Source organism: Sinocyclocheilus anshuiensis, unplaced genomic scaffold, assembly GCF_001515605.1.
Source record: "Sinocyclocheilus anshuiensis isolate Anshui unplaced genomic scaffold, SAMN03320099.WGS_v1.1 scaffold1154, whole genome shotgun sequence".
NCBI classification, from domain to species: Eukaryota; Metazoa; Chordata; class Actinopteri; order Cypriniformes; family Cyprinidae; genus Sinocyclocheilus; species Sinocyclocheilus anshuiensis.
In genome coordinates, this window is record NW_015542345.1 from 2554542 (window position 1) to 2579943 (window position 25402).

The 25402-nt window shown below is 36.9% G+C and overlaps 1 protein-coding gene across 2 annotated transcripts; it reads left to right on the plus strand.

Annotated features, from left to right (window-relative positions):
- The first annotated feature begins 490 nt into the window (after window positions 1–490).
- On the plus strand, window positions 491–24653 carry LOC107691335 (lysine-specific demethylase phf2-like). Of its 2 annotated transcripts, none has more exons than XM_016489888.1 (22): window positions 491–1011; window positions 7862–7947; window positions 9245–9359; window positions 9590–9750; window positions 9873–10014; window positions 10398–10584; window positions 11310–11472; window positions 11562–11649; window positions 12103–12209; window positions 13434–13525; window positions 13630–13719; window positions 13876–14196; window positions 14812–14931; window positions 15695–15810; window positions 16011–16189; window positions 16961–17028; window positions 17609–17778; window positions 20220–20518; window positions 21785–21880; window positions 21964–22073; window positions 23290–23584; window positions 23801–24653. In XM_016489888.1, exons 1-22 carry the CDS (start codon window positions 914–916, stop codon window positions 23887–23889), a joined length of 3192 nt encoding a protein of 1063 aa, XP_016345374.1. In that variant the 5' UTR covers window positions 491–913; the 3' UTR covers window positions 23890–24653. The 2 variants fall into 2 exon arrangements, with proteins under 2 accessions (XP_016345374.1, XP_016345375.1); XM_016489889.1 differs by having other exon boundaries at window positions 20241–20518.
- Window positions 24654–25402: the final 749 nt, after the last annotated feature.

The window sequence follows — 25402 nt, forward strand, 5'->3', positions numbered from 1 at the left end:
GGATTTTTCTGAAGAACAGCAGGCAGTTTAACTGTTCAGTGCAAATAAGGGACTCATGAACAACTATCACTAAACAAAAAAACAGCTGCGGATCATTCAGGTAACAACACAGTATTAAAAATCAAGTGTATGTAAACTTTTGAATGGGGTCATTTATATAAATTCAACTATTATTTTCTTTTGTGGACTATGTAAACGTATTTTATGTGAAATATCTTATTCAGGTCAGTACTAAATAAACAATAGCATGCATTTTGTATGATCCCTCTTATTTTGGTAAAATAATTAAGATTTTGCAGATACTGCAAAGTTTAAAGACAATTTTGACCACAACTGTGTATGTGTGTATGTGTGTGTGTGTGTGTGTATATATATATATATATTAGCTGCAATTTAAAATGAGGAGCTTGTCAAAATTTGAACTAACCCTGTTCTTATATTCCTTTCACTTCTGTGCCATAACTGCATGAGATCTTATTAACGTGTCATAGACTCTGCTGCAGCTGGTTCGACGGTTGGCTGGAGATCCCTCGCGGTGGATTTTCGTCTTTCTATCGTCCCGGGAAACCCTGCGAAGCAGCCGCAGCGTTTAATGAGCTCCATTCATCTGGACCAGCATGACCGAAGCGATTTTTCCCATCTTGTAGACTGACGTAACAATATTACAATGAAAGGATGCATTTTCTTGGGCTTTATGAAAGTCTCGGCTCTCGTATAGTCACCAGGGGGCATGCACACGTCAATGCACCGCGGGAAACATTTTAACATCGTAACATTGTAACGTCGGATCGGGGGAACGTTCGAATGGACGTAGGAGCAGCTCCGCGGCTCTTCATATCGCTGTAGTTTGTGTTACGGGAGGTTCCTGCTGCCCCCATCCATCTCTCCGGCTGTTGTTGTGAATTGATCTAACATGGCGACTGTGCCCGTCTATTGCATCTGCAGATCACCTTACGACGTAACCCAGTTTATGATCGAATGCGACGCCTGCAAAGACTGGTTTCACGGCAGGTAACCGCAATATTTTGTTCAGCTATTTAAGTGTGGATTTGGATGGAAGCGTTTTGCTCGCGTGCGCACATTTTGTATTGCTCTGAAGAGCGAGGGCCGCTTGAAGAAGAAGGCGGAGTTATATTTAGGTGGCTCGGTTGACACATTTTTGTGAACGGTACAAAAAGATTTGCTTAATCGTAAAGTCATTTCGATGTATTTTCCACGATGTGTGCTCGATCTGTGTGCATCGCACTTTTTGGTTGCGTCTCAGACTGGACGTTGTCGTAGTAGTGAGCCGTGCGTGTCTGCGAACACGAATGGCTTTTCTTTTACACGTTTTACCTTCCTTTATGCGCCCTATTCTTCCAGATTTGCTCCTACATCAGTGCTTTAGGGGGCTTTGAACTGTATAAAAACCGTCCTTGTCCTTTCTGGTGTCTGCTGGAATATAATAATAGACTGCATATGAGCCAGACATTGCAGATTCAGAGCTGCTCTGCACATTTGTAACACGTATGACATCTAACCATTATCATACACTGTATTCATCATAATCAAGACCAGTTAGTTCAGATTTATATTGCTGTGAAGCATCACTGACAGCAGCATGTATCGGAGCAAACGAGTTTAGCTCGATCCAATATTGCAATAATTGCTTTATTACAGTATAGGAGTCGATCTGTAGTTTGTTATTTTCCGACTTCATCTTAAATTTCCCCCGCTGATTGTTTTGTTTGCTGAGCGAGAGCGAAACTTACGCGAGAAAGGGTTTAAAATTCAGTTTCTTCAATGTAAACAAAGAACAAGCGTTCCAGTTCACTGACTGATACATTTACGCGCGTTTAATTTTAACCCTTTAATGAGCCGAGTGATTGTTACTCTTCAAACGTTCCAGTCAAGAATCGAACTACATGACGCCTATTATCGTTTAACGATCTCAAGAGAGTGACTGTTTAACACGCACATTCAGTCTCGTTGTCAGACCGAATATGCGGTTAACTGCATATTCAAATGTGTATAAAATGTTGGAATTGACACTGATGTGTTTGTTTCTGTTGGAGTGACTGAGCTTTACCGCTCAGTGATTTTAAACCTCTGTGACCTTTATCAAGAGGGTATGGCTCAGATGAGGAGAGAAACCAGTTATGGCTAAGTATGGCTTAAAAGTGTGTACACGCTCATGTTAACACAGAAAATTCGTTAGTAAGCTGTTTATGACAGCAGTCTTATCAGAACATTTGTTTCTACTACGTTACTGTGACATTGCAATAGTGCAGTCGAATGTTCAAGATAGTGGTTATTTTTTACTAAGCATTCACCAGTGCAGCATTTGTGTGCAGTATCTCATAATTTAGTACAATATCTGCCAATGCCGTCAGTTTGGTTCTTTTTATGCTTGCTAGCTTTAAAATAATCACACTGCTTCAAAATAAATCATGTTATATAGCATTTAGGTATGTAGCTAACTTAATGTGCTTTATTATAGTTTCTCTATGGAAAATATAGTGATGTTTATAAGAATTAGCTTTATGTTCCATACATCTTGAATTTAAACTGGTCACGCTTCTAAAAGATATATATGAATATTTAAGTTTAATTTTACCGTTTCGAAAGGTTTCGATTGCAGCATTCATATATATCAAAGATATTTTTTGTCTTGCGAAATGCACAGTGTTTATCACTTCTCGATAGACATACAGAATCTGCGCCCGCAGAAATGCACAGAAAGCTCAGCAGATTTCATAGAACTGGAACGCCTGTCATTCACAATCATACACTTCCCCCGCCCTTTGTGTATGTTTATTACATCTTTTGGTTAATTTGATGATGATAGGAGTTAGGGCTGCACGATTATGACAAAAATCATAATTGTCGATTATTCCCTTTAAATTGTAACTGTGATTATTAATTACGATTATCACAATTTACATTGAATGATGTTTATACCATTGTTTGATGCAACTGCATGCCGTATTTTTATATGAAAATAAACAAGCTGAAAACACTCTAACTGAAAAACCTTTAGTGCTTTTCTATAGTATTAAGCCTCAATTGTCAAATATACATCGGATTGGTTTCTTCTTTAAATGATAAAAAAAGTAAAAATATGAATGGTATTATAATGTTATACTAAAACTAAAACAATTGAAAAACCCTTAAGATAACAGGTAGAAAGAAAAAAAAAACATATCTTAAGCGTGCAGAATAATAACATAAGTGGACTTTGAACGATTAATTGCCACTTTGAACGATTACATAATTGTGGCATCCATAATTGTAATTGCGATTAGAAATTCTATTAATTGTGCAGCTTCATTAAACACACTTGACTGCTTGTAAATCCATTGCACAGAATTCAACTGATAAGTTCTTCTTTTTTTCTTTTTATTTTTTTAGCCTGGCTAATATTTTTGAATTGTCAGTTCTTTCATTCAAAGTGACTTCCAGCTGGCCATTTGTACACTGTAAAAAAAAATCTGTGACATTTACGGTAAAATACCGGCAGCTGTGGTTGCCAGAACTTCACCGTAGTGTAGGAAGAACCCCTGTAAGTAACTTAGGAGCAGGGTTCCCAGAATTACAGAAAATCTGGAGCTTGTTAAAGTTGTGTTTTCCAGGCCTGAAAAAAAAAAAGGAATTCATATAATGAATATACATTTTTTTTCTAGTTTGCTCTACGCCATATTTCATTGGCTAAATGGGTGTATGGCTATATTTCAGTGCTTGGGTTTAAATTATGAAGAGTAAACATGTTTACAAGCCATAATTATATCTTCTTCTTTTCATGAATCTTCAAATCAATGAGTCCAAATGGTTTGTAAAAATACTTACCACAGATTACTGGAAAGCTAAAAGAAAATCCATAGAAATGTATAGGTCAAAAAGTGTGGGAACCCTTTAAGGTTGCACGGCATGTGAACTCTGTAACCACACTTTTTACCTCACTTTCACCCCTTTGCAGCCATGGGACCTAAAGCTTATCTACAAGGCTACTTCATAATTTTTTACTCTTAGAAACAACTTTTTTAAACTGATCAGATGACAGATGAGCATCATCATCAAAGATATTAATAAGAAGTTCCACTTCCACAATATTACATCTTCCTGTTGTTGCCTGAATTAATCATATAACAGTCCTAGTATTTATACATGTTATATATGTTTAATCTTTAATATATTATAAATGTTTAATCAGTTCCAAAATGTTCCTCTATGATCAGCATAAATTTCCATCAAGAGTAAACATGTTGATATAATGATTTCTACAAGCTTACTGGCAGGCGAACAGAAATGAAGACGCTTTTTAACACTGCCGTCTGCAACACACACACACACACTGAAACACATGCCGATGTTTGTGGTTGTGGGTGTGTGCTCTCGACTCCTCAGGTGGTAATGAATGACATCATTCCCGTCTTTCACAGGGCAGGATGCCAGCTACAAGTGGCGCATCAGATCCTAAATGAAATTTGTCCCATTAACGATAATAGCTAGTCTGTGACAGAGCAGCTTTGGACTATTGTGCAAGTTTATTAAATAAGTTATAATAACACACTAACTGCACCTGCCTTGAGGACGACTTTACATGGCGAATCATTTAGAGTTGCCATAATATCATGGTACATTCCATAATGCTTTGTTGTTGTATTTGCTGATCAAATCTATTGTACTGCAAATTACCAAAACTCTAATATAAGGTGTTTTTTCTTTGTATTTGGCTTGTTGTTGTTTTTTTTGGTCTGTCATGACAGTGCGTATTTACATCGTCTCAGAGTGAAAATCCAGTCACATGTTCTTCCAGGGACGTCGGCCTCATGCCTGATTCATTTTGTTGAATGGCCTTCCAGTTGTTATTTTTTTTCCTCTGAATTTTCTTGACTTTTGACCGATGTGACTCTAGGAGTCTAGTTGTCATTACACTGTTGATCATGCTACTTTCTTGTAATTCAGGCATGAAATAGAGTACAAGAACTGCATTGAGGTACTGAAGGTGTCGTTGCTGCTTTTAAGAAGATGCTTTCTAAGACGCAACTATTTCCGGAAAGTGGTTTTGAGACTTTCTCCTAGGACTGTTGACACTTAACATACAAAATGGCCCTGTAAATAAGCATCATCATCACGTGCTCTGCTGCGGATCCATCGCAGGTGGTTGCACAATGAGACATGTTGTATTGAATGTCATTTGACAGAGAGAAAGCTTTGTCTATTCAGTCTTAAAGCAACTGTTCACACAAAAATTAATATTCTCTTATTATTTACTCACCTTTCTGTTGTTTAACCCTTTTTCCAGTAGAGATTTTTTGAAGAACCTTCACAGTGTACTTCACAAGTAATATAGCACATACATATTATTTTCTAATGTTTTTGGTGCTTTTTGGATCTTGACCACTGTGGTTGTTATAAATTATTGTTGCATGAACATTCTTCAAAAAAATCTACTTTTGTGTTCTCTAACAGTAAACATGGCAAATTCAGCGTTACCATCACATTTTGCCATCACAGGAGTATGCCATTTTAAACTATATTAAAGTAGAAAACAGTTTTTTTTTCATTGTAATCATATTTCAAAATATTATGCTTTTACTGTGTTTTTTATTTAATTTTAAATGAATTTTTTATTTTTTATTTTTTTTTTTATATACAAACATTGAGACTACTATCAAAAACATGTTACATATGTACATTAAATGATTTTTTTTTTAATGTGGAGTACAAAATTAGATTTTTTTTAAGGGTTTGGAATTACATAATGGTGAATAAATAACTGAACAATATTACATTTTGGGTAAACTGCTCCTTTAATTTGAAAAGGGATTGGCCTCTTAATGGCAGCATGCAGATGCTCATGATAAGGATTAGCTGAGGAAAGTTGAAGAGTGTATTTCACTGCTAATCCTGATGCATGAGAGGGCAGTTTGACCCTTCACACCCACATGCACTCTTTGTTGTACTGAGACTCAGTGAGACTTGGCTTCTTTCACTTTTACTATGATTCAAGGGTGCTGACACCACCCACCATCTGAGTGGACAGCATGTGTGATATTCATACCACTGCACGTAGTAATTATACCACTGGAGGAGAGCCATAGTGGACACTCCCAATTCAGTATTTACTCATGACCCGTGAACAGCTCCTCCTAATGGCAGGAATGTGTTATAGGGTTTATATTATTATAGGGAGAACATTTGCTCTGCAGATGGGGTGACAAAAATGCATACAGTGCCTATAAAAAGTTTTGAGCTTCTGGGAGGTTTTTCATGTTTGCTTCATTTACACCATTGAAATGTTTTTGTTTTTATTTTTGCTACTGATCAGACTTGTAATGTCAATATAAAACAGATGTGAAATAATTAAAAATATGAAAATTAGAGAAAATTAAAATTCTCGTTTCCTCACTTTCTCACCCTCATTCTGTTCCAAACCTATATGACTTTCTTTTTTCCGTGGAACACAAAATAAGATATTTTAAAGAATGTTGGTTTGTTTTGGTTCCTATTGACTTCCATTGTATTTTTTTGATAATACAATGGAGTTGAATGGGAACCAAAACTTTTTAGTTCTTCACAATATCTTCTTTAGTGTTACACAGGAGAAAGAATAGGTTTGGAACAACATGAGGGTGAGTAAATGATGACAGAATTTTCATTGTTGGGTGGACTGTCCCTCTTATATGACACGCTAGTGCACTCAGTTGGGTTTTCAAGACACAAATAGTTAAACGAAGATCACTTGTGTGACGTCAAGGGCCACTAAGTGACTACTGACAACTCTGAAGTGACTGTGATACAACAACTGTTGCTTGGGTGCTTCAACAGCTTAATGGGACAGTGGTGAAGAGAAAGCCACTGTTAAAAATGTCACATGACATCTCAGTTGTAGTTTTGCCAGAAGGCATGTGGTAGACTCTGAAGCCAGCTGGAAGAAGGTTGAGCTTGTTGGCCATCAGACTAAATGCCATATTTGGCATTTACCAGCAGCATATATCACCCTGTAGCCCAAGACTGGTTGCCCACTGAAGCTAAGCAGGGTTGAGCCTGGTCAGTACCTGGATGGGAGACTTCCTGGGAAAACTAGGTTGCTGCTGGAAGAGGTGTTAGTGAAGCCAGCAGGGGGTGCTCACCCTGCAGTCTGTGTGGGTCCTAACGCCCCAGTATAGTGACGGGCACACTATACTGTAAAAAAAGCATCGTCCTTTGTATGAGACGTTAAACCGAGGTCCTGACTCTCTGTGCATCCTGGCCAAATTTGCCCATTGGCCTCTGACCATCCCCATATCTACTGATTGGCTTCGTCTCCTCTCCACCAATAAACTGGTGTGTGGTGGGCGTTCTGGCACACTATGGCTTCCGTCGCATCATCCAGGTGGATGCTGCACAGTGGTGGTGTTTGAGGAGATCCCCCCCCTTCCATGTAAAGCGCTTTGAGTACCCAGAAAAGCGCTATATAAATGTTTGAAATTATTATTATATTGAACACTATGCATCATCGGAAACGCACCATCCCCACCGTGCAGGACTGGCTTATGGACCAGGACGGTTCCCTGGGGCCTCGGACCTCCAAAACCTCAGGACATGTAGCCTGAGCCTGCTAAACAAAGCAGACCACTAGGGCTTCTCTAAGGGGCAGCCATGGCCTGGAAAATAGCAGTGGGTAGATAATGATTGAAGAAAGCCATCTGTTAACATTCCCATTCGGAATATTTCATCAGAATCCATGGCTGATTTTGAATGGCTGTCAGTGAAGTATGATTCTATTAGAACCAGATCTTACTTGTGTAGGCACAGTATATATGTTTTACAGAACCATGATTAACCAGATTTTATTTGCCGTTAACTCAGTGCTGATATGCTGTTTGTTATGTTACAGCTGTGTGGGAGTGGATGAAGATGAAGCACCAGATATTGACATCTATCACTGTCCTAACTGTGAAAAGACCCACGGCAAATCCACCTGCAAGTATCTTTCATTTATACTGTGAATGAATTAGGTGTTACGTAAGTCAAGTCACCTTTATTTATATAGCGCTTTATGCAATACGGATCGTTTCAAAGCAGCTTTACAGTAATAAACAAGAAAATAACAGTCAAATGAGACAAAGTTCAATTTTAAACAACAATGGGGTTATTATTCAGCTCAGTGTTGATTCATCAATTATTAAATGTGTTCAGTTCAGCTATAAGCAGCTCTATAAAAGGCAAAAGTGTTGCTATTCAGCTCAAGTTAATTCATTGTTTATATATAATTTATTATTCATATATAGGTCTCTTGAAGCGTCTTGGAGACGTTGCCACAGTTCTTCTGGATTTAGTCTGTCTCAGTTTGTTCTGGATGAAGATGAGATCAGATCTCTGTGTGTAGCACTGGCTGTTTTCAGACTCCATGTGCAAAAAAAAATCTCACTGGATTATTACAATTAATGGCAAAATGAATGAATGATATTTCCTACTGACACACTACAGCAAAAGATATAAAAAAAACGACTTTTATTATCTGGTGAAAATAATAGTGTTCTAATCATTTTGGCCACCACTGTATACACACACACTACCATAAATATATGTAATATTAAGCAGCACAAATGTTTTTAACATTGATAATAATATGTTCCTTGATCACCAATTCAACATATTAGAATGATTTCTGAAGGATCATGTGACACTGAATACTGGAGTAATGATGCTTAAAAATTCAGCTTTGCTATTGCAGGAGTAAATTACATTTTAAAATATATTAAAATATAAAACATATAATGTTATAATAAATAATGTTCTAAAATGTTACTGGTTTATTGTATTTTATTTCTCTCTTTGTTTGGATTTAATTTATATTTTAATTAATCATCATTTTCAGTATTATATTTTTGTACAAAAAAAAGATGAGGGTCTTTATTTGTTGTATCAATCCAACACTTTAATAAATGAAAACAAGCTTTAGAAAAGTGATAAAATTGATTTACAACTAAAGTAGACTTATCCCATTAAAGACCTCACACCGAATTTAGATTTATGAAAATAATTCACTTTAAAATGAGTTTTGGTTACAAACCAAACCATTATGTTGATGTTTAAAATGTTCTTATCTTCTGTACACACTCATACACTTATGCTTTTGGTTCTGCAGCTTGCAAACGTTTTTTTTTTTTTTTTTGCTTCATAAAGTAACTGTTGTCAATGAAAAAGACTTAAGCATATTGTGTTCATGGTGTCTGATCTTGATTTGGCTGGTTTCATCTGTTTACAATTTTAACAGTGAAAAAGAAAAAGAGCTGGAATAAGCATGACACGGGGCAAAGTGGAGACGTCAGACCGGTTCAAAACGGCAGTCAGGTGTTCATAAAAGAGCTGAGCAGCAGGACATTCCCCAGGTACAAGTACACCTTTGTGAAGATCATGCCAGTGAAGAATTTAAAGGGCCAGTGCTCCTGATAAAGTCCAAGTCCTTCAGTTCATTTAGTGTCCAGTAGATGGCGCACCATGATCAGCTTTGCTCAGGCTCTGAACTTTTCCACCAGACATGCGAACTGATGAAGATTCCAGTATGATGTCTTGGAGAAATTGTGTAGGTAACATGCTGATGGTTTGTTTTCCACTGCAGTGCAGAAGATGTGGTGGTCAAGCTGTCTGGAAGTCAGATGACGTTGGACTACCTTGAGGAGAATGGATTCAATGAGCCAATTCTCATCCAGAAGAAAGATGGGCTGGGGATGGCTATGCCTGCACCCACGTTCTACGTCAGTGATGTGGAAAACTATGTTGGTAAGTGTTTTATGAGGTATGATAAAACCAATGTTCCTCTTTTTTGATGATCAGTATGGAAGTATATCTGTATGTGCAATATGTTTATGTTCTAATTGATTTCTAACTTTTCTCGTTCAAAGGACCTGATGTTCTTGTGGATGTTGTCGATGTGACCAAACAGACACAAAGCCAGATGAAGTTGAAAGAATTTGTTGATTTTTACTACAGCACAAACAGAAAAAAAGTATTAAATGTGATCAACCTAGAGTTTTCAGACACAAGGTAAGCAGTCCTATACAAAGTCAGATAGGGTTGTGAAGATGGTCTATACAAATGCCAGTGAAATTTCACATTTTTGGTAGCAATTTTGATACAGCAAATGCACTAACGCACACTCCTTTATATATTTCAAAGGTCATTATTATTAACATAAATATTAGAAAATTAAAAGGCATTTAGCCTTTTTTCTTTCTCAGTTAAACATTGCTTCAGTTTTTTTTTCTAAGTAATAATGAAAAATGTAAATGTTCACATTTTACAGCAGATACATGTAACAACAAAGCAACAATATTAAGTACAATACACACTCCAGATGTCAGTATATTAATGTGTGTCATTTCATTTGGTAATAGGAGTATTTACTATTCTTCCTTTTATGTCTCTAGAATGGCCGATATTGTTGAGAGTCCGCAAATAGTTCGGAAGTTATCCTGGGTGGAAAATTACTGGCCTGACGATGCATTGTTGGGGAAGCCCAAAGTGTCCAAATACTGTCTCATATGTGTGAAAGACAGCTACACAGACTTCCACATTGAGTGTGGAGGTGCCTCTGTGTGGTATCATGTACTTAAGGTGACTCCTGCATGTTATATCTCAATGTTATTGCTAAAATGAAAAGTATTTCAAATTCATTATTCTTAACGCTTACCATGATTTTACTTAAAGGGTTAGTTCACCAAAAAATGAAAATTAGGCTGCGTTTTACTCACCCCCGAGGCATCCTAGGTGTATATGACTTTCTTCTTTCAGACGAATCCAGTCGGAGTTGTATTAAAAATAGTCTTTGATCTTTCAAGCTGTTTAATGCCACTCAGCAGGTGTTGCATTGCTTCAGTCCAAAAGAACTTAAATAAAAATCGCCCATCCATAAAAAAAAGTGTCTCACACGGCTCCGGGGGGTGAACAAAGGCCTCCTGTAGCGAATCGATGCGTTTTTGTAAGAAAAATATCCATATTCAAAACGTAATAATCACTTTAATGTAGCCTAATTTTCATTTTTGGGTGAACTAACCCTTTAAGGAAGTGTTGTATTTTTAAATGATTTTAAAGTATGTAATTTATTGATTAATTAATTCATCAGTTATTAATATGGTGTAAAGTAAAACAAAAGTAATTTGTGTGAGTAACTAATTTATATTGTAGTCAGTAATTAACTAGTCAATTTAGTATATAAGATTGACTTTATTACATTGTTCTCTTGAATACTTGATTTGAATTGACCAAGCACTGCATTCAGCCATTTGAATACTGTTGCATAGTGGGTGTTGAACTTTGTATTTCATCTGTGTGTTGCAAAGGGAGAGAAAATCTTCTTTCTGATCAAGCCCACTTCTGCCAACCTTTCTCTATACGAGCGCTGGAGGTCCTCCTCCAACCACAGCGAGATGTTTTTTGCTGACCAAGTGGACAAGTGTTACAAGTGCACACTGAAACAAGGGCAAACTCTTTTCATTCCATCAGGTGAGATTATTTTTTAATCATTTTTACTTTTAAATGACTTCATGAAGTTCTTAGATAACAACATTGCCTTGTTTTGTATTTAATGGCAGGTTGGATTAATGCAATACTGACTCCTGTAGACTGCTTAGCCTTCTCTGGACATTTTGTCCACAGTCTGAGTGTGGAGATGCAAATGAGGTCAGTGATCTGCTCAAAGTAATCTGCTCAAGACAATGCGTCAAAGTGAGAGTAATGTTGCATTTGATGCATTGTTAGATCTCAGTATCAGGTTGTTGTTTAAACTATGCATACATACATAGAACTGTAAATATATTAAGTATAGTGGGGTGGATGCGTACTGGGATTATTATGTGGAATTATAAAGGCCTAATGTTTGCCATTTGAAAGTTATTCCATGCAGTTTGCAATGCAATGACAACTGGTGGACGGTGATGCAATTGAAGCGCTCAAGCATCAAACATTCCCTGTTCTATTCTTAGCACTTCCAAGCCTCTGTAGCAAGGAAAAAAAGAGAGGGGAAGTCAAGAGCATATGCTTTTGCCTTCTGAAGTGCATTTTTCACATGTGTGAGACCACGATTTCCTCTCAAGGCACACTTTTCAGTAATCCTCTCTTTGCTTCTCCACTCAGGGCATATGAGGTGGAAAAAAGACTCAAAGTTGCCAGCCTCACTCCATTTCCAAACTTCGAAACAGCATGTTGGTATGTGGGGAAATACTACCTGGAGAGGTTTAAAGGTGAGCAATTAATAAAAAGTATTAAAAATAAATGAAAAAAATATATATATATTTTTAGTTCGTTTTGTAGTTTTACCAAACTAAAAGTAAAAAAGTGCAAAGTGTCAACTTCACGGCAACCATTTACGTTATTGCAAACTTAAATCATTCACAGCAAAGCTCCCACGTGTGACTCCCCTGAAGTGGCTTCAAAGGTTTTGCTTTCAAAAATTGCCTTTCCATCCTACACAGCACAAGATTAATCCATAACAGTGAACTTTGGGACTGGAAATAAAAAGATCTAATGTCGTAAGGTAGACTCAAATGGCTTCCTTCTCGCTCGCTTCGTGCGTGATCCTGGAAGGGGTCTGCTGAGCAGATGAGGAGGGTCTGGATAGCGGTATATTATTGCAGTCATTAGATCGGTGCATCGTGGAGTTCACAGATGATTAGCTTCAAAAGGCAGAATCACTTGCTCCATTACAACCTGGTGTTTAAACTCTCCTCATCTGGCCTTGGACTGTGTGTTTATATTTCCACCATTTTACCCCGTCACGTTACTTAATTTTGCCAGATTGCTGTAGAGCGCACATTGCAAAAAGGACCGCAGTTGGTCTCCGAGCTATCTGATGTTCAGAGGGGGGAATCGGCTTTCAAGGTCATCTTTTCAAGGGTTCAACTCTCGTGTGTGACTTCAGGTAGAGGGAAAAAAAGTCCTTGGCCCCTGGCCCAGCAGGGCGACTGGGCCACTGCCAGCTCTATTGCTTCTCTTCTCATTTCAGTGTTTCAGCTTTCACTTTATGTTCATGTTATTAATTTAAATGCAGTGTGGAATATATTTCCTGTAGTGGCTGTGTATCCAGTCCAATGTAATCAATGTTGAAGCCGGTGCTCCAAAAAGGCGCATGACTGTTTTTGGGCCGCTCTGGATTGAAGTAATCAGTTTGATATATGAATGGCCTTTGTTATTGAACAGTAATGGGTTCGGTTGAAAATGTAGTCCATTTTTATTTCTGGTGTAATGTTTCCCCACTTCTTTCAGTGAGTTTCATGCTCTGAGCGTTTCTGACAGGGCGACCACGGTCTTATGCATTGCTGCTAATGATTTAAGGAAAGTTGGACCTTTCACCAATTCGCCTATTTAGAAAACAGCCCTTTCTATGTTACTTATACGGCACTAGACGAGTGTTTGGATCCAGATGGGAATAATGGACTCTGATGCAAAATTTCCTGATCATGTTGCAGGTTTACATAAGGCAAACAAACAGCCACCTCCATACTTGGTACACGGTGCCAAAATTGTCAACGGAGCATTCAGATCGTGGACTAAAAAACAGGTACATCTTGCTACAAATTGTATTATTTTCGATATTCTGTACTAGTTTTGCTGATTTAAATAATGTAAGTTGACCGTGACTCTTGCTTTTGTCTTTTTCCAAAGGCTCTTTTAGAACATGAGGACGAGCTTCCAGAAAACATGAAGCCACCACAGCTCATTAAAGACCTTGCCAAAGAGATTCGGATTTCAGAGGTGAGACGTTGCAAAGTCGTTGGAGACTTGTCTTTACTCTCATTTATTCAGATATGATCTTGATTTTTATTATGTAGAATGTCTTTGTACGTGTTGAATCAACTATTGTCAGAATCAGTAATGGTTGACAACTTCTCCACTGTGTCTTTGACTCAGAACGCAACAAAAGCCATAAAGAATGAACCCAGCAACTCGAAGCCCCCAGCAGAGGAACCCCCGTCTGCTCCATCAGAACCAGAAGAGCCCATGTCCCCTGCCCACATCTCCACCCCTCCAAGAGATAAGCCAACCAGGAAGAAAGCCACAAAGCCACCCAAAATGCCCAAGGCACCCAAACCACCGAAGGAACCCAAAATAAAAGAAGGTGGCAAAAAGAAAGCGAAAGAAAGTATTTTACCTGAGAAAAAGCCCTCCAGTCTGGCAGCTCTTGAATCCCATGCAAAGGACATCCTGAACAAGATGGACCAGCCCAAAAAAGTAACGTTTTTTCAGCCTTATGATATTCCATATATATTTATGTATTTGAAATTACTTGAAAGGGTGTATTTTAACAAAATACTTAATGCAATAAGTAAAATGCAGTAAAAATTTTGTTTAAAAAAAAAAACTACTGTTCAAAGGTTATTTGCATTATTTGATCACAGTAAAACAGTGAAATTGTGAAATATAATTTCAATTTAAAATAACTTTTATATTTAAATTATATCTTATAGTTTTATATTTCTGTGATCCTATCATTACTCCAGTCTTCAAAGTCAAATGATCCTTCAGAAATCATTCTAATATGTTCATTTGGTGCTCAAGAAACATCTTATTATCATTAATTTTGAAAACTGATATAGTTTTTAGGATTCTTTGATGAATAGGATTATTTTAAGTATAAATCTTCTGTAACGTTAGAAATGTCTAACTTCCAGTAACAGTTTTGAATCGGTTTACTGAAATAAACTGAACATGAACAATATATAATGATGCTGCACTAGCAGAATCATTGTGAATATATGGTGAATATCTTTAGAACTCTCGGTAATGTCGGTATGCACTTTAATCCATTTATAATGTCCAACTTTTCTTGTCTCTCACATTACACAGCTGGTAAAGACTGGGATGAGTATCATGGAGAGGGAGATGAGTAAACCGAATGACGTTGATAAGTTTAAGATGATTCGAGAGCATAATAAGAACAAGACGGAGGCCAAATGGAAATATAAGGTAAGTTTGTTAGATTTACAATATAAGGAAACAACTGTAATGAATAACTCTGGGTCGTGGTGTAACACAAGCGTAATGATTTCCTCCACTGCAACATAGATCAGTGCTAGAGTGAAGCTTTGAAAATCCATGCAAGTGATATCAAACCCCGACAAGTTGAAAAGTAGCACATAGGGCTTTGCGATCCTCCAGAAGTGATTTACACGTTTCAGATCAAAGCAATCAGCAGAAATAACTCTGCGGCTCAGTCACTCTCTCTGTTCTGGGCTCATCAAATCAGCAGAACCCTTTACCCAGGCTCAGAGTTTACCTAATGCTATAATGCTATGTCATATCCCCGACATGCCAGCTAAGTATTTACATATGCTGTCCTTTCTGCTCTAAAAATGAGTGTTGTGTCATTATTGTTGGATAACATGGGATGGCTTTTGTAGGAAAAGCTTAATTCTGGTGAACGGAAGGCATTACAGGGCTTTCGTTCAAGGAGGAAAATTCAATGCCAGACAGCCCAGGAATGTTTGTAGTTGCTCAAAGTCTCCTGATCTGAGTGCTCCTTTGCCGCTTGCCAAACATTTGCAGATGGAGAGGAGCCTCTGCTAGATGGTCTTCAAGGTCATCAGCCGCAATGGCTTCAGTCTTTGACGTCTGATCACAGTGGACGTGACTGACAGATAGAAGCTGACAGCGAAGACCTGTGAAATGTGTGAGACGGGAAGAGTTTCAAAGCACTGATTGTCGTTTGGTGTTTCTTTTCATCTTTCAGAATAGCAAACCCGATTCGTTATTGAAAATGGAAGAAGAGCACAAATTTGACAAAAGTCTACTCAGCCATAAAGACAATAAATTTTCATTTTCTTTGTCGAATAAGAAGTTGTTGGGGTAAGTGCAGTTGTATTGAACTTAATTCTGACATTTCATACATTTATTGATTTTAATACAAATTATGTCATTATACTAATCATTTAGAAATATTTTAATTCAGTTGACAGCCCTAATTTTGAGCAAGTCTGTGTTTTTGCACCAGATTGTCTCTTCTGACAATCCAACTAATGTTCTTTTCCATCATCTGGCTTTCTCAGATCAAAGATGCTCAAGACCCAGACCAATTCGAGTGTTTTTGGCTCAATACAGAACATAAAGGAAGAAAAACCCAAGCCTGTGAGAGACGAGTATGAGTATGTCTCTGATGAGGGGGAGCTTAAGATTGACGAATTCCCAATCAGGAGGAAAAAGAACGCAGTCAAGAGAGACTTTTCCTGTAAGGTTTCATGATATGCGATCTGGGTCAGGGTGATTTTCTGATTAAATAAAACATCATTTAAGAGCAAAAATGATTATAGACTTTATAATCAGGCCCAGATGGAATCTGCAGACTTCTGTTGCATTTTTTAAACTGATTTTAGGCGAAAGACTACAGAAATGAGTGTTAAACAGTACTATAGTCTTATTGGTATCTGAAAGTATAATAAAAAATATTTAATAAACAAACACAAAAGGGGCGGAGCAAGGGCCCAAAATTAAATCTGCCAATGACGAGTGAATTAAGTCAAATTTGACTGGTCATGAATAATTCTTATGGGCAATGATCTGTTTTTCATTATTTTAATAATATATTAAATATTACAAATGTAATAGGTTTTTAAGAAGTAATATGTTGTCCTAATAACTGAATTATTTTGCTTTTTGATTTCTTTTTCTTGCATTAGTAGATTATGATTATTTCACATGTGTTACAACATGTAGTAAAAAGAAAATCCTAGTTAAACCTTAGATGGTAAATTTCAAGATAAAGTTGCAGTTACTGTCCTGTGCATTTAATTTAATGACAGTTTTTGCTTGTATTTGGCAGTGTTACTTTTGCTCCCTGGCTGATGCATATGTAGAAATTTGTGAGTGACAGCCATTCATATTACGTGGAAATCCTCTACCACCGATTCCATGTTGGCCTGCCTATAAGAGATACACTTGTCTTTTAACTTTCATCTCATGCTATGTGAGAATAATGCTGAACATCTAATGTTATTTACAGTTTTATCAAACATCAAAGAGCCCATTCAGCCAGCGAAAAAGCCAAAGCTACAACAGTCGGACATGAAGGTGAGCATAAACTCTATTTAGATAGCCGGTCCAGTGTTATTTAACAGAACATCAATAATATTTCTCTTTAATCAGACAGTGGTAATAACATTAAAAGGCCGATTGACAGTAAACAGGAAGAAATTAAGACAAAATCTAAATCTCCAATCTTTATTTCATGAAGTAGCTGATTAAATCCTTCTGGATGCATTTAAAACATCATAGCGCTGATGTTCTCGGCTTGTAATAATTCACCCATTATGTTCTGACTTAAACCAACATACGGCACAAATCAAAGAGAGCAAGCTGCAAGACGGAGCCAAATATCACCTCAAAAGTGATGAAGGAAATAGCTGTGGACTGAATCAAATGAGAGTGAGAAAGTTAATCACGACAGGCCCACAGGCAAACTATTTTAGGGGTTACAGAAGGTTACAGGATATACCAATAAAAAACCACAAACCTAAGAAAAATCATGTCTACTTTTGATAATGTCTATGCACATATGTGTGCTCAGGTCAGGGTATATTAGTATTTTGCTAAGGCAAAACATTTACCAGCTTATGTGAAATGGAGTGTGTTTATACTTTTGTTATTTCAGAGTCCAGATTCATCAGATGAGGAATCTCTCCACATAGACACAGAGGCCAAGACAGAGGTCAAAGGTCGTAACTCCAAGGTCTCTAAGAATAAAGGAGGCAGTTCAGCTGGGATTCTGGATCTCCTGCAGGCCAGCAAACAAGTGGGTGGCATTGACTACAGCAACAACAGGTAAACACATGACTGTTTTCCATATGTGCGTGAAAGGCTTTATTAATAGATCTTAATAGGTTATTTACTTATTTAATGTTATTTTAGATTTGCTTTGGTATTTTTAGCAGCAGAACTTTAAAGAGTAAAGAGTGTCACTTCTGTGAATTTTAGCTTGGTATACTTTGGCATGCTGACACTATCAGAATGGCAAACGGTTTCTGAGAAATTCCTTCCCTCTAGTACAGCATTGCCTTCAATATGACATTTCATAATCCATAGCCTTCAGTGATTGTGTAGATTTTGTGCAATAAAGTGTTCTAAAAATTTAGCCCATATATTTATTGATTTGAACTTCTGTCAATTTCGCATTTAAGCTTATATTTTTTAAATTGTTTTAAATGCATATACACATGCAGATGGACATCTTTAGCCCTTGCGCTGCACCCAACTGTGTTTGTTTCAAGTTAAAACAGTTTAAAAATAAATGGCATTCTGTTCCATGCTGTTTTGCTCCATCCAACTGTTTTTGAACACAAGAATGTGTCTTGTGTGAAAAATCATGACTAGTATCTGACCCTAAACTAGTGTGATTATGCAAGGCTTCCTTAAGCGATTAGTTGTTTAGACAATCCATCGATTGGTCAGTTTTGCACATCCTTAGTTAATGTGACAGAGTATGGATATGTTTTGTCTTTGGCAGAGGGCCATAGGGAACATACAATTTATGATGAAGCATGTCTGAACTGAAACACGTCATATTTCTAGCTTAACTGTTAGTTCTTACACTTCACACTGGTTGTAAACACATCGAGCACAGGCATTTCTTCATCTGTCGAACGATGACGAAAGTAATAGTTTGCACGGTTCTTTATAAGCGGTTTACATGTGCTGGCATTATTTGTTTAATCCCTCTGCACTATTCATTTGTCAAATACTGCAAAAGCTTCAGGCCATTCCTCTTCGTTTTACTGTTTGCTGTTTTGGGCACATTTTTGATGGTCTATTTCCACTGAGCTGAAAGCTGCAAATCAGCTCAACACAAAAAAAGAGAACAAAAACATGGCTAAAATATGTTAATTTCTCAAATAATTTTTTGTGCTTTTAAACCTGAGATATGAGTGCAGGATTGTGGGGAGGAAATGCCTCCAGTCAGTTGCGACCACATTAAACAAGCTTTTGACTCATTGTTCCACTTCACTGGTTAATCACTTAATAGGTGGTAATCTGCACAGGCTAAATCTGTATTTTCTGCTGGTTACCTCAAGCTCAAAAGCAGATGTGGACACAATAGTCTTCTCAGATCACACGGCAGAATCTTCTTCTGACACGAAAAGATTTACGGTATATGAAGAGATTTATATGATGATTAACAGGAAATGAACATTTAGTGACAGGTAAGTTAGAAAAGCAAGTGAGATGTGCAGATTGGTGGTTTATTAGTTTAGCGGATGTGATTGTAAGAGAACAAGTCAGTTCTGGCTTGTGCTTTCAGTTTTGGTTGAATGACGGTTCAGTATAAATGGGACTAGATACATTATAGATAATGCAGGCATACCTTGTGTTGAATCTTAACTTGGATTTTCATGTTAGTTTGCCAGGCCCACCCATTAAATGTAATTACCAACGAAACGGTTGCTTTAGATTCAAGTCCAGACAACAATGCCGTACCTCCGCTGCAGTGGAAATGACATCAAACATTTTTATGGTGGTTTAAAGGTGATGTGTGTAATGTTTTCAATATTAAAATATTATACTATAATATGTATAATATTTCAATATTTGATACAATTATTTGTTGTTTTTTACTGTTTTGACTATATGTAAACTATTTGTTTTTCCCTGAAAGTGCAAAATTAGTTTTGTTTTTTTTCCACATTTTTGGGATATCACCAGTGTTATTTTAGTATTAGTTATATATTATTATAGTATGTATGAATTTTTTGAATAAGCTTTTATATTTTCACTTTTAATTTAAGTTTAAGTTTTAGTAATTTTATGTGCTTTGTATTTAATTTAATTTAATTTATATCAAGATGCAAACAGAAATTTAATAATGCACATTTTTGCGTTTATTGAGTGATTGAAGACGTGAACCGTAACTACAGTGGAAACACATTTTCTTCATGATGAATTCATTATTCATGTGGTTTTTATAATTTGGCCTGGATATACTGCTTTATTCACAAATAGCTTTTTGTGATTTCGATTTTTAGTTGTAAATAAAAGCATCTTGACCACCAACCCAGCCAATGCTGTCTGTTTGGGACCATTTGTCTGGGAAATCTGTCTGACTCACTAGTGGTGCAGAAATTACACACTTCACCTTTAAGTGTGCATCTCCAACCTCATTGCTTTCCATCACCCAACTCACTACCTAAAATTCGAATCGCTTCTCATTGCCACTGACACTCGGAGTAATGTACGTGTGTGTTGTGTATTTCTCATTGATGGACTTACAGTCAGCCACCTGCATCCCCCAGCACACAGGAGGCCATCCAGGGCATGTTGTCCATGGCTAACCTGCAGTCATCAGACTCTTGCCTGCAAACGTCCTGGAGCAATAGCCAAGCAAAGAACAACTCGCACAGCAGCACAGCCAGCAAGAAGCAGAGCAGCGTGGCCGGAGCAGGGAGTAACAGCAAGCGACCGGCCAAACGCTTGCCCAAGAAGACGCAAAAGAGCAGCAGCGTGGACAGTTTGGACATGTTCGATGATGACCAGGACCACCTGGAAGCTTGCTTTAGGGATTCTGATTACGGTAAGTTCTTCAAACTTATACTTTTACTGTGCTTACAGCGACAGTTCACACAAAGTTGACTTTCTTTCTTCTGAGGAACCCAAAAGATAGTTCGAAAAAAGTCCATAGTTTTGTTGTCCATACAATTAAGTTGTGTAATGTTGCTTGGACCCCAAGATTCAGAAGAAAAAAGGGTTTGGAATGGCTGAACTATCCCTTTAAGAACCCATTTGGAGAACAGATTGCAATTCTCTCATACCTTCATCTTGGATAGCTTGTTTGCACTATTATCAAGACCAATTAGTTCCTCTGAGACAATTTGTCAAGGATGTTTCATGATGGCTTGGAATTGCCCAGGTGCCCTTAGAGCAAAGCCAAACAGTGTAAATCTGCTCTATCAATGTTCTGATTAGAGTTTGATTTTGACTTAAGGGTTCTCATTCACGGCAAAGTGACAGGCGTGTTTACTCTCAGCTAGAACTTTTCAACCCCCCTTCTGAGTGGTCTCTTTTATAGCTTTTGTGAACCCATTCCAAGAACAGCAAGACCATTAGTAGCCTGTTAATAATCCATTAGCATGAGTTTTAAACTGTTGTTTTAAATGCTTTTTGATCTGATACCCTAATTAGTCATTACTAGCACGCACATTCCTGTTCGGACTCACACTAAGAGAGAGTTTTATCAAACACACAGGCATTCCTCCTTTCTGTAAACATTTTTTTTTCTTTGTCTTGATAATTTAATTGTTGAAAATTGCGTGTTCCTGAGTAGTTGAGTTCAAAGAAGCTAGGTGCATGCAGGCTGAGGCAGGGCAAGGAACAGCTGCCGTGCATCTGTGTCACGCTAAACATCCTGTCCAATGAGAAAATACTTAGCACTGTAGTTTATGGAGTGCAAAAACAGCGTGCTTTCTCATGTAAAGCTATATGTTTAAAACTAATGTGCTTCGACAATGCACATTTACACTTTCTCTAGCGACTTTAAACCATGCATATGGCGTTTCAAAAAGAGAAGACGTTCCAAAAGGAATGAAAATGGTGGCATCTGTAGAATTAGCTAACTTTTGCTTTTTGTAACCATGCATTTTCATTTATTTATTTTTGTTTGTTTTGTTTGCTTATAAAGATAATATTGTTAAACTAGTGAAGTATTGTTGTTATTATGATTATTTTAAATGTATTACTCTTATTACTCTATATTAATTGCCATGAATGTATAGCCTTAGATGCTGATATGGCATTAAATGAAAATGATGTGTTTTTGTTTGTCTGTTTTTGTTTTTTCCAGTTTATCCATCTCTGGAATCTGAGGAGGACAGTCCCATTTTCAAATCGAGATCGAAAAAAAGGAAAAATACAGATGACACTCCATATAGTCCAACAGGTAGTGCAAAGTTTACAGTTTCAGGTGGGAATCTGACTATAATGTAAATTGAATCACATGGGATTATATTCATACTGTTGCAGCACGAGTTGGGCCCACTGTACCACGACAGGAGAGACCAGCTCGGGAGGGAGCACGTGTGGCGTCCATAGAGACAGGATTGGCAGCTGCGGCGGCTAAATTGTCTCATCAGGTTAATGCTTTATTACATTTGACATTTTATTATGTTTCTATTTTTAAATTAAGTAAATTCTAGGGATGCACACAATGAATATACTGTATATAAAGCTAAAATCGCAATATGGCTTAGTGTGATTTAATTCATTACATAAATACATGTGGTGCGTGTTTCAAAGTGTTCATTTCCATGCATACAGCTCATAATCCACTGTTTTCAGTGTCTTGGAGCAGCTCCGTTCAAAGTTCATACTGCACTACACAAACTCCATTTCTGCATCTGCTCTGAGCTTGGTTCGCTTATAACATGTATTTGGGAATATATATCAACCACCTTCTCAAGGTTGTAATAAAACGCATTTATATACACTTACTGTTACCAGCAAATGAGAAGCTGTGGTTTTCCACCAAAATAAAAGCTGAATTGGATTAAAATTTGAAAATGAAGAAAGACAGCTAGTATTAGTATTGTAATTTTACAGTTGTACTGTAAAATAAAATTATTATATTTTTCTGAAATACTCATTTTTTTACATTTACAGTGAAATATTACAATAGTATTAATTTGGATTTTAAGAATGTTAGTTAGTAATAACAGTAATATAATAATCAGACTAAAATAATAATAATAATAATTTGTATTATTATTAATATTATTTTGTAATAATATTGGTAACCACAAAAGTTTGGCCTACAAACAAGCACAGCAAACCTAGTCTAATTAAAACTGCCAGAGAAATAGCATTAGCATTTTTCCCCCAATCGTATAGGCCTAGTAAATACTGTGTAAAACAATTAATTTATTTACAATTTTGTGGATGTTGCATTTGGAATCATTGCATTGCACCATGCCATTCATTTACAGTCCAAATGCCTGAGACCACATGAACATTTTATCCTGGACATATAGTTTGTATAATTTTGAAAGATTAGATTTTGGATTTTGATGTACAATGAAGAGATATTTAACATCTTGCACTGTCTATGGTCACAAATTTGTGGCATTGACCATGTGAACTCCTTTGTGTCTTAAAGCACAAGACAAGCTTGTGAAGAACATGATCTTCAGGTTTTACACACACTTGTGGAGTTCATGCAGCTCGAGTGTCATTAAAGTAAAAGAGATGAATACCAAGAAATTCTGAATCCTTTCTAATAGCTTCCATTTTTTTAATAGAAACATCTTAAGACTGATTTAGCTAAATGGCCCTACTAACTAATTCTTGCTACAGGAGGAGCAGAAGATCAAGAAGAAGAAAAAGAGTACCAAAAAGAAGCCCGTAGCTGTAGAGGAGCCTCACAAACTCTCTCAGGACAGCAGCTCTCCAGAACCCACCCCGGACTCTGAGACCAACCTGGGCGACCATGAGTACAGCACTGGAACGAGCAAGACCGCCGGCAGCTCGCAACCCATGGCCCCCGGAGTCTTCCTCAGCCAGAGACGGCCTTCATCATCATCGTCATCTCAGAACACTTCATCTGTCCCGCCAGCAAAAGTCGAACGTGGGAACTCGACAGACGCCAAAGGTGATTTTGGCCAAAACATAAATAAGATCTTCTGTGATGAATATCGATTCATGTTTAAAGGTTTGTTTATGCTGCACTGGCCAATATGAGAGTTGCAATTTCGCGATCTTTAATAATTTATTGACACAGCTGTGGCTTAATAATGTATTGCCGTGATCACAGAGTTGCAAAGTTGTTGTTGCATATGCTAACCATTTTGCTTTGTCTCACCCACAGCCAAGCGGCTAAAGAAAGGAATGGCAACGGCCAAACAGAGACTTGGAAAAATCTTAAAGATTCATCGTAACGGCAAGCTTCTGCTGTAACATGGACAATGGGTGACTTTCTCCTGACGTTTATGGACCCGTGGACTGATCCCTCCCTCCCTCGACAAGCCGGGATGAGAGCATAAGGACTGAAACGGACAGGAACGTGAACAGGATCCCACAAGTTTTCAATTTCTAAGAAGAACATAGCTCAGATAGGTTTTTGCCTCTTCTTTTACTTTATAACTTTCAGATATTAAAAATGTACAGAATACCTGCTATTAATATTTTGTAAGAAGAATTTGTCTTGTTTTACTACAGCTATCAGTTTATCAGGGGTTGCTAATATATTATAAGATACAGTACATAGCAGTCATTCCAAGATAAAGAAAGTATCCCTTGCATGTATTCCAGTTGCATGCATTGTTTTGATGAGGGGAAAGGGTTGGTGGAAGGTTGCAAACAAGAATTTAATTTTTGCTTATTGGATGTGGCTTATCATTGTCTTTTTTATTTTTTAACAAGTATTACTGAAGACATGACGATTTTCACAGTAACTGGTGGGTGATTTTAATATCCCCCATTTGGAATTTACTTTCCTTAATCCTTAAGCAAAAAAAGCATTTTTATACGCATTACCTACACGGGACAACTGAAAAAGTACTTTTCTGTTTGCTAAGCACTATCGCAGATAATATTTATTGACCGAATATAATTGTAAATGTCCTAGGTAGTTTGAAGCCCTAAGGCACTTACAAAACTTCAGTGAAGCACAAATATGAACTCTTATTTTTAGTAACATTGTATATCTTCACAGCTATTATAATGACAGCTTTAAAAAAAAAAAAAAAAAATTTTTTTTTTTTTTTTTTTTTTTACAAATATAGGGAAAAAATGTGTTTTTGTGGGGAAAAACTGTCAAATTGTTAAACATGCATATCGATAACAAACCATATTTTCACTAAATAACATGGTTGAAATATCTTATTTTCCCCGTTGGTTTAGCAAATCATCGTATCACATGAAATAAAATGAATTGTTAGCACGTCTTTTCAAATGTTATTTATATATTTCTGTTGTTTTTAGACATTGATACTACAATCAGTTTTATGTCATACTGTTTTTTTATTGTTTGACAACGTAGCTCTTAATACGGTTACAGAACACTCGGCAAAAACAACGAAACACTACATGAATGGGATCTCTAGCACTGATGATAAGCCTCATCCATGACATTTCACTACATGGGGATACTTTCTCTCTTCCCTTTGTTTCACAGGCAGCACCAATTACCCTAGAATGAAATATGCATTTATATTGTTCACAGTACAGTATGTAGAATGTAGCCTGTATATAGCTTTTTAAATGACTTTTTTGTATCCTTTTTTCCTTAATACTTCATTATACATTTTTACTAGTTTTTGCTAATTACAGACAAATATATATATAAAGATATAGAAATAGTTATTACCTTTTAATTTTTTTTTGTTAGATACACAATAGCTGAACTTTTTTTAACCATTGTTTTGTTTTCATTTCATTCTGTTATATCAGACAAAAGGTGTTGCCTGGA